Source organism: Halichoerus grypus, chromosome 4, assembly GCF_964656455.1.
Source record: "Halichoerus grypus chromosome 4, mHalGry1.hap1.1, whole genome shotgun sequence".
In the NCBI taxonomy this organism is placed as follows: Eukaryota; Metazoa; Chordata; class Mammalia; order Carnivora; family Phocidae; genus Halichoerus; species Halichoerus grypus.
This window is the reverse complement of record NC_135715.1, coordinates 57,973,402-57,984,058: the sequence shown is the minus strand read 5'-3', so window position 1 is coordinate 57,984,058 and position 10,657 is coordinate 57,973,402. Positions and strand designations below refer to the sequence as shown.

The 10,657-nt window shown below is 36.8% G+C and overlaps 1 protein-coding gene across 6 annotated transcripts in view; it reads right to left on the bottom strand.

The window, feature by feature from the left end:
* Positions 1–336: 336 nt before the first annotated feature.
* Positions 337–10,657, bottom strand: part of CYSLTR2 (cysteinyl leukotriene receptor 2) — a 31,524-nt gene continuing 21,203 nt past the window's right edge. For 3 of the 6 annotated variants that reach the window (XM_078070381.1, XM_036104567.2, XM_078070383.1), the window contains 2 exons: positions 6,834–6,906; positions 337–3,898 (listed from right to left, as the gene is read on the bottom strand). In XM_078070381.1, coding sequence (XP_077926507.1) covers positions 2,860–3,897 — 1,038 coding nt within the window. In that variant the 5' untranslated portion in view covers position 3,898; positions 6,834–6,906 and the 3' untranslated portion in view covers positions 337–2,859. Of the gene's footprint in view, positions 3,899–6,833; positions 6,907–8,207; positions 8,400–10,657 lie in introns of those variants that run through there. The other 3 variants (XM_078070382.1, XM_078070380.1, XM_036104568.2) reach the window with 2 other exon arrangements.

Genomic DNA, 10,657 nt, shown 5'->3' with positions numbered 1-10,657 from the left:
TAGCTTGAAGTCCAACTTCTCTCAGGATGTTATGTGAGATAGTGATTGTTTAAGCCACTTGGACTTGGGTTTTTTGCTGCTTGTGACTAAAAAATATCCTGATACACTAAATCATCTCTGATCCTGGGAAGTGACTCCAATCATCCCAAGAGGGGCCTCCCTTCCCATGGCAGGGCTGGGTGGGCCTCCCTCAGAGGCCCAAATCCAAGTCTAGCCATTTCCTGCTTTCTTTTCTCCTGTCAATGTTCAGTGCCCATTTCTGGTGACCTTTATTTTCTGTCTCATTTCTTAAAAAACGAACATACAAACAAACAAAACCCACAGAATTAATTCGACTTTTAAAGTTTAATTTAAACTTAATTTTTATTTCAACGATACATATTTACAAGTTAGATGGCTAAAAAGTTCTTAAAAGGAAAAGGGAAATCTCCACTGTATTGTCCCACCCCAAACTCTCCAGAGGCCATCCCTGTCCGTCCTTTTCATGGTTTCTTCTGGACTGTAGCTCCTATTGCTAAATAAGATTTTTCTACAGCTTTTATCATTCTCTAGCTTTAGTTGTTATGCATTTTCTGTGATGGCAGATGGAGACCTAGACTTCTTACACCCCTCTCCCACATACATATCCTCTCATTTCTTAAAAAAGTTATATCACAGTATTTTGTTATTTACATTATTCTCTGTAAACATTAGTCACAGCTGAGCCATGTAGTGTACTACGATTATATTTCTGTTCTTAAACAACTGTTTTTCTGCTAGCATTCATTGATCACAGTGTCTTTTCCCTTGCTTATTTTTCTATGTATTTTCACTACTTCATCCCAAGTTCTTCAAGAAAAGTACAAATCCCTCCAATGCACGCAAATCAATTAGTTTCTTTTTTTTCTGCTACCACCAACATCTTATGTTGTTCACCTTTCTCCTGTGTTGGATTCCTTGTTTCTTAGATGCCATGTTTTCTTCTATCTTGGCTTAATCATTTATTTTGGAGGAGCAAATGCTCCCGTGGGTTTCTGATAAAAAGTGCAAGGGTGATAAAAGTGTTGAGACCTTTCATACTGAAAATGTCTCTGTCTACCCTCTCATTTATTTGTAGGTGTTTTTCATGTTTGGGCCTTCGCCCCCTGCCCCCAAAGTGTAGTGGTCATTGACTATTCATAATTAAGAGTGAGGCTCTAACAGGTTGACTAGATGCTCTCTGAATGGAAGGGATTAGTTGCACTGTGGGCTTCCCTTTCAGGTAGGTAATAGGGCAGGTGCTGGCTTTTGTGTTGGGAAATCCTCAACAGTCTGTATCTGTTAGTCTTTTTCTTGGGTTGGACAGTTTCCCCACAGGGGGATCCTGCGGGCTCCTGTTTTGACAGGATATGAGTCTATCAGCATTCTGACAGCTGAGTAAGGGAAGGGCCCTGGGGCTCTTGTTTACTATGAAGATATTCCCTTTCTCCCTAGCTTGAGGTGACCACCTCCCTCCCACACTCCACTCCGCCTGAGGTCAATAACTCCAAAGAGAAAATCTTGTGAGAATGAGGAGAAGTAGGTGCCTGGTGGGGAAAGGGAACTTTTATTCACTTTCTACCAATCTTCCTGGAGATTTGTAGGGAGAGCGGTGGCGTAAGCACCAGCTAACCCTTCTCCACAGATATTTTTTAAACCCTTACAAGCTGTGTGAACTTGAACAAGCTTCTTAATTTCTCTGAGCTTCAGGTTCTTCATTCGTAAAGTAGAAACATAAGACTTTGGTGTGAGGGTTAAGTGGGGTTACTGAATGTGAAGTGTCTGGCACAGTCTGCCCAGCATGGAGAGAGCATTCAGTTGTTGGTGGTACAGTGGTCTGGGGTCTGGAGGAAGAAGTTGGTAGTCTCCCTAGCTTTGTTTCAGTGGACAGAAAGAACCCCTTCCCACGATCCAGTTCTTTTCTGTACTCCCTCAAAAGGAAAGCCACCCTATTCATATTTTGCCAAAATATTAATAGAACTTCAGGGGTACAACAACCTTTACAACTTGTCCTCTACCCCACCCTCTCTCTCAGTGCCCAGCCAAACACTTAGAGCAACCACCTCTCTTCTGCCTCCCATCCCAATAGATTAATGTGCAAGACTGAGAACTGCAGTGAAGTCAGTCCAAACCTAAATCCCAAGAGTAAAATTGACCCCCTCTTCTCGGCTATTTCACACATAATCCCGCCACCCCTAGGCAATGGCCCAGTTCCTCCTCTTACTCTTCCTATCTTTTCTAGCCCCCTGGAAAGAGACAGGCAAAGAGAACCTTCTTGCCTTCAGTGTACTAGAGCCTCTTTCCCAGTGCAAAATGAAATTTCTCCTTCTCCCTACTTTTCACCAGCTCTTTCTTGCCCCAGTCCTTCTCTCCCTTTTTCTCTCACTGTTCTTGTTTGGGACCTTGACTCTGCTTCGTCAAAGGGCAGCCTTCTTCACAAAGTCTTTTCAGTGAATTCTTAGGATGCTTTTCTTATCTGCTCTGGAACCTCCTTGTTAACTGGCTATATCTTAGGGGATTGAAGATGCAAGAGGAACTGGAGAAGCTGGGGAATCTGAGGTTATCTTAAAGTTAATTTAGAATGCCTGGTGGGACCAAGATCTGGTACAGAATCTGATGAAAAGAAGCACACAATTGCTAAGTATTTTTTCCCAGTCTAACATTTTAGGTTGCAAGACTAGTGGAGATTTTGCCTGCTACATTTCTCATCTAGACTCAACCACTGAAAACACACCTAATAAAATGTTTGGAGTAGGACTTGACTGACCTTCGTGGAAATGGTGTAAATACATGGTCATTTGAGACTATATGTGAATGAAGGTCAGCATAAGGATACAAGAACAGGCCTCACCTCCTAACCCCTTAAACTTGTGTTTCCTTTTTCAACCACATGCAGACAGGAATGCTGCACTTTTTCTTCTGTAGGTGATCTTTTAGGAGTGTGGACCTTAGTCTGTCCTTAAAATTTTCCCCAGCAAAGTAATACAGCAAAGGATTGAGGCAGCTATTGGCTGCTGCCAAGGCCAGTGTGATGACCACAGCTTTATGCAGGTTGTCTTGGCATTTATTCACTTTCCACACAAGCAGGTGCAGGGTCCTCAGGACGTGATAGGGCAGGAAACACAGGAGGAAGATGATCAAGGCAATGATGATGGTGATAAGTGCCTTCTTGTGAGAAACCCGCAGACCCGATTCTGGGACCTCCACCTTTAACAGAGCTCGAATGATCAGCAGGTAACAAATGCTGAGCAGGAAGAATGGCAGCAGGAAGCCCATCACCAAGGCAATGTAGTTCATGGTCTGCAGTTTAACAATTTTATCAATATTCAACTCTAAGCATGATATGGCACTGCCCTTCTGCTCAGAGCCATTTTTCAGAAGCACTACCGAGGAAGCCATGATAAGGATCCATATGATCCCACACAGAGTCCAGGCAGTCCTGATGCTGGTGACATGGAGGAGCCGGAAGGGGTGAACAGTTGCCAGGAAACGCACGATGCTCAGCACAGTCAGGAAATAAATGCTGCTGTACATGTTGACATACATAGAATAAGACATAATCCTGCAGGCCAGGTCCCCAAATATCCAATTGGAACCTCTGAGGTAATAGTCAGCTCTGAAGGGTAGTGTACTTGTGAATAAGAAATCTGAAATGGCCAGGTTGAGCATGAAAACATTCACAGACGTGGACTTCTTATAAGACTGCAGGAAAACATAGATGGAAAAGCCATTTCCCAAGGTTCCCCAGACAAATATTATCAGGTACGCAAAGGGGTAAAAGTCCCTTTTGAAGTTTTCAATTGTACAGTTCCCGTTGCTGCCGTTACTGCTGAAGGTGCCATTGGGTTCCATTTCTGGCATGGAGATGGATGGAGGCAAGGACAGAAGCTTTCTCTCCATGCTGGATTAAAAAGAAACAGACATAAGAAGTTACTTCTTGCTCACTACCTACATCTTTCCAGATTTTAATGAAACGGAGAAATACTAGTTTTTCTTTGCTACTTGAGTCCAAAAATACCAGAAAAGTCTTTACTGTATGCTCCATTATATTTCATGATAAATTTCTAGAATGCAAACTAAACATTAATTTTCTTTGACCGAAGCTGAAGCCTCAAACTTGGGGGACCTTTGGCCCAGTGCTTATGTTAATGCTGCAGTCTAAATCTACCAAACAGCAGATGCCTCATCAGAATGTATGGAAGACAAAAGGAAGTGGCACAACATTTTCAAGGGCTAAAACAAAAATCTACCAACCCGGAGCTCTTTATCCAGCAAAAATACCCTTCAAATATGAAGGAGAAGTCAAGACATTCTCAGATGATAGAAAACTAAGAGAATTTGTTGCCAGCAACAAACCTACCCTAAATGAATGGCTAAAAGAAGTCCTCTAGACAGAAAGGAATCAATAAAAGAGGGAACCTAGGAACATCAAAAAAGACGTAGATCATGAAAAGCAAAAATATGGGTAAGTACAATAGGATTTTCTTCTCTTTTTGAGTCTAAGTTATGTTTGATGACTGAAACAAAAATTCCAACATTGCCTGATGTGATCTGATATGATGTAGGGGAAGTTTTAAAGATAATTATATTGTAAATGGGGGAGGGTAAAGGGACACAAAGGAGGTAAGGTTTCCACACTCTACTTGAGTTGGTAAAATGATGACACCAATAGACTGTGGTAAATGATGTATGTGTAATGTAACACCTAGAGCAGCCATTAAAAAGCTATACAAAGAGATATGCTCAAAAACACTAGAGATAAATCAAAATGTAATTCTGAAAAGTGTTCATGTCACCAACAGGAAGATAGGAAAAAGAAAATAGATCATGCAAACAGAAAAATACAAAAAAATGGCAGACTTATCCCTGACAAATCAATAATTAACATTAAATATAAATAGTCTAAATATACCAACTAAAATATAGATTGGCAGACTGGAATATATATATATTATATATATAAATTATATACTGTATATAAGAAATTCACTTCAAATAACAGTATTGGCAGGTTGAAAGTAGAAGGATGAAAAACATACATGTCATACAAACATTAATCAAAGGAAATCAGGGATGGCTCTTAATATCAAATAAAGTAAACTTCAGAACAGAGAAAATTCTGAGAGAGGGACATTATATAATCATAAAATAGTTCATCTGCCAAAAAGACACACAGGTTCTAAATGTGTATGCACCAAACAACAGAGTTGCAAACTATGTGAAGGAAAAACTGATAGAATTGAAAGGAGAAATACACAAGTCCACAGTTATAGTTGATAATTTCAAAACTTTGTCTCAATAACTGATAGAGCAAATAGACAAAAACTCAGTAGGAATATGGAAAACCTCAAATACAACATCAACCAACAAGAACCAATTGACATTTATAAAATACTCTATTCAACAAAAGCAGAAGACACACTCTTTTCAAGTGCCCACAGAACATATACCCAAACAAACCACATCCTGGGCCATAAAACAAACCTTAACAGATTTAAAAGAATTGAAATCATACAGAGTGTGCTCTCTAACTACTATGGAATCAAACTGGAAATCAATAGCAGAAATATAGAAAATCCCCAAATACTTGGAAACTAAACAACACACTTCTAAATATTCCATGGGTCAAAGAGGAAGTCTCAAGGGAAACCAAATAATATACTGAACTGAATAAAAATGAAAATGCACCATATCAAAACTTGTGGGGTATAGCAAAAGCAGTGCTGAGAGGAAACTGTGTAATACTAAATGCATACATTACCAAAGAAAAAGTTTTAAATCAGTCCTCTAAGCTACCATCTCAAGAAGCTAAAAAAAAATCCTTTAAAAGTAAAATAAACTTGGGTAACCTGGGTGGCTCAGTTGGTTAGGTGTTTAAATCTTGATCTCAGCTCAGGTCTTGATCTCAGGGTTATGAGTTCAAGCCCTGCATGGGGCTCCGCACTGAGCATGGAGCCTACTTAAAAAAAAAAAAAAAAAAGTGAAATAAACCCAAAGCAAGCAAAAGAAGGGAAATAATAAAGGTAAAAGCAGAAATCAAGGAAATTAAAAACAAAACAAAACAGAGAAAAACCAATGAAAGAAAGAACTGTTCTCTGAAAAGATCAATACAATTGACAAACCTGTAGCAAGACAGACAAAAGTAAAACTAGAGCAGACACAAATTGCCATTATCAGGAATGAAACAGGGGACGTAATTATAGACACTGCACACATCAGTAGTATAAGGGAATAGTATGAACACCTCTACACGCATAAATTTGATAACTTAAGTGAAACGGACTAATTCCTATAAAAAAAAAAAACTACCCCAACTCACCACATACAAAATGATAATTAGAACTACTGAGAAAATTACAATTTAAAACTCTAAAAAGGAATCTCCAAGTCCAGGTGGTATCACTGGAGAATTCTACCAAATTCTACCATACTTAAATAAGAATTAACACCAGTTCCATATAATCTCTTCCAGAAAATAGGAGAGGAGGATACACATCCCAATTTATTTTATGAAGCTAGTATTACCTTGATACTAAAACCAGACACAGTATAAAACAAAAGACTACAAACCAATATTCCTTATGAATATAGACACAAAATCTCTTAGCAAAATATTAGCAAATAAAATTTAGCAATATTACAAAAAATTATGCACCACAACCAAGTAGGGTTTATTTCATGCATTCAAGTCTGGTTCAATATTCAATATATTTCACTTAAAAATTGTCTTTTTTTAGTGTTAATGTCATATTCATCTAAAGCAGTTTCCTCTTCCTTTTTTTCCTTCTTTCAATTCCTCTTTCTCTTTTTCCCTCTCTTAGGAAATGAATCATTACCTGATCAAAAGAGTCCCTCACTCTTTATGTGCACGTTCTAGGAACATATGGTCTAAATAAACAGGCACAATGTCTGAAATAAAGGAAGACAAAGTTATTAAGAGGTATTTCATTTTGTGGACACTAAAAGTGTATTTACATAATAGCTTTTATTATTACAGTTGTAAGAAAAAAAGAAAGGGCATTCTTTTCAAGTTAAAAGAAGATACCAATTTTGGCATGTTTCAAAGTCTTTAAAAAATTAATTTATTATATGATAACAAGTGTCAGCACAATATTTTGATCTGAACAAGGCCAGGGTTAAATTTCCTTTGATTAAACTGAATTTCCTGCATGGGATTTATGAATTAAGCAATATTCCACTATTTCCATAACTTGTTTAAAATTTAAAATTATACATATAAAATTTTATTTAACTAAAATGAATGATAACAATGAATCCTTTTTTAAGATTTAATTTTATGACATTCTTACTTTGCGACAAATCACAAGAATTTAATGTTTTAACTAAAACTATAATTTCCTGATCCTTAACTAACTTAAAGACCTTAGACAAATAGTTAATAAATAATCTTTGGATGCCCAAACAATTTCTAAATAAGAAATAGATACAAAAGAGTGGTTATTCAATATAATGAATTGAATGAATATAAATTTTTACTTTATTTTTTACAAGGGTAATAGATGAACAAAATGTGTAAATGCCTTTGGATTATATTTTTTAATTCTATTATATTTTAAAATTGTTTAGATTGTATGACAAATGCTAGTAGACAGAAAAATATCTAAATTAGTCTTTATTTTCTCTCCTCTAACTGTGCTTACGCTTGATGAAAAGGAAGGTTGATTACTTTGGTCAAGATGATAATTAATATAGTTAATACAGAGAAATACAAATATGTATACAAGATAATGAATATGATTTTCTGTTTGTCTATTAAGAAAGCTGGAATAGTTTATTCAGAGGGCAAATTTAATTTATACACACAATGTTTTATTTAATAGACTTAATTTTAAAGCTATAGTTTAATACTTTAAATTCATTACTTATTAGTGTATTTATATATTTGTGAATGCCTAAATGCATACATATGAGGACATATTAATAAATCCTTAACTGTAGGTTGTTAAACATGAATAATGTACAAAAAGAGTAAAATTATAACATAAAATAATTAGGTTATTTTATACTCAGTAGTAAAGATTTCTTTTCATCAATAAAATATTCTGTTAAATTTCAGTGCTTCTGATATACTTTCAAGTCATTTTTTAAAAGATTCCTTGCTTTCAAAATAAAGTTTTTAATAACTATTGTTAATTTCTCAGTGTTTTTACAATGTTTCCTATAATTATTTCTTGACTCTAAATACTTACGAGTTATATCTTCTCTCCTTAAGCAACTATTCCTGATTCTTTCTTTCCCAAATTCAGACCCCCAAATTTAGGATAAAGCCATTAATTTGTTTTTTGTGCCCAAACCATCTTGGGGTTTTACTAAAATGGCCAAGGGGTAATACAAGTTTTGTTCCTTCATCCTATGAAAGGAAGGAACAATGGGAATAATTAGATTTCTAAAAATCCTCTGAATTTTAATTAATCTAAAACTATTGCGAGAGCGTTTTGGTTTGCCAAACAAGCAATAAAAAAGCCGATAAGTTACCCCAAAAAAGTTGATTATACTTAGGTAAAATATGCTAATGCAAATATCTTTCAGGGATTACATACTTCTTAAATTAAAAGAAGCATGTTTGCATTTAAATGCAAAGATTACTATAACCGAGATAAAAAGATTTTTTCCCAGGTTTCTAGATTCACGAACCCTTTCTCCTTTTTGGTCATGACCAATCTGAACAAGCAGTAGACTTTCTGATTCAGTTACATGGGAATTGTCAGAGGTCAACTTTTGATTTCAGTCTTTCATTAGACCTAGCAGCCACATGTAACCATCTTGTTTAAGAGCTATAGCAGCTCCAGCAAGGCTTCTAGAAGCCTTAAGTCAACTTTGTCAACTTAGTTCTATGGTCTCCACTAAACTTAATAGTCTCCCTGTTGGGGGCACCTGGCTGGCTCAGTAGGCAGGGCGTGGGACTCTTGATCTCTGGGTTCTGAGTTCAAACCCCACATTGGGTGTAGGGATTACTTAAAAAAAATAAATAGTTTCCCCCTGTTCCTTTTATTAGATATGACTTGGGACTTCTCAGCCAATCACATAAGCTCCTATACAATTCTGTTGGTTTCCCTTAAAACATAATGATCCATTACTGTAACATTAAACCAAGCTACCCTAATTTCCTCATATGTGTGTGTGTGTGTGTGTGTGTGTGTGTGTGTGTGTAAAAGCCCGTGACTGGTTATCTTAGTAACCGAGGTGTCCATACCTTGCATGGACCTTCTAGATTCTCCCTTGCATATCCCTGATTTAATTTTGTTGGTTCATACTAGAAAGAAAGAGAAAATTGCCAAGCAGGCTATGCTATCTCTGATTTGAATTTACTCTTGAAATATAAGCTTTACCTTGAAATAAAATAAAGTCAGATGACTAAGTTAATTGCCTTTACCCAGACTTGCTGACAAAAGGATAAAAGAACAAATATTTATACTGATACACGGAATATGATTTTGGATTCATCCATGAATTCAAAATACATTAGAAATAGAGATTTCCTGACACTACAAGACTCCCTATAAAGTAAACAATGAATCAAAGAACCCTCAGATGCTTTGCTACTACTCAAAGAAACAGCCATAATAAAAGTAGAGTTTAGCAAGGCTGCTTCATGATATTACCTACAACAACCGAGATAAACTGGCGATGGTATTAAACCAACACTGGCAGGGTAATCTGAAGGCTACTGCTAAGGATGCTCCCATGCATGCCCCATCTGCCGTCAACACAATGCTAGCAAGTCTGTAAAGGTAGAACATGGACAACCACAGTCCCAAGGCTCCTTTGAACATCTCCAGAAGGTCTATGAATGTGTTCTGGTTATTGTTTATTCTCAGAGCGTGTTAAGGCTTTTCTTTGCTACAGAACTCTGTCTGTATGGTAGAAAAAAAATAATTGCTTAATTTGGGAATCCCAGCTTGTCTCTTCTGTAAGAGACACACATTTCACTGATAGAGTTATGAAAGAACAGTAAAGCTTTAACTTTTACTTAGAAACGTCGCTGTCCTTATCCACAGGCAACAGGGAATGTAACAAGAACTAATGGAAATCTAACACCCTCAAACTTCTAAGGATTGAAGTATTTCCATTGGCTTTGATTACAGGCAATGAGATCAATCCCCCCTGGAACCCAGAAATTATCTCCTCCCGAGTACATAACAAGCTGCCTTGTGCATTTGGGGATTACTTCCAATCCTTGATCCTATTCTATTGTGATCTAATGTGATGACTACAGGGAAGTTGCATTTCCAAAATATTCTCCAAAGCAGTCTCCGTGTGATCTGAAACCTAGATATTTGGTCTTCCACAAAAGACATCAGAGAAAAACTTCTCTTGACCCTAGATGGAGAGGACCCTATTGCTATCTTTAACAATGGACACTGTATTAACACTCCAATATTTTAACTTTTGGGCTCATGTCTCCCAACTAAAAAGACACACAGAACTTTCCCTCAAGTACTGGAAGTCCATTCCTTTGAAAGACCTCAAACTGAAGATTTTTAGAAATTCTCCAGAAGCTGTTGATTTATAGAAGGGCAGATTATTGACTACAGAAGCAGACAGCTTTCACACAAGACAGAACAAAATTAATTTTCTAATTCTTTAGCACCCTTTTCTTTCTCCTTACTACTCATTTTGTTCATCATTGTACTTTTAC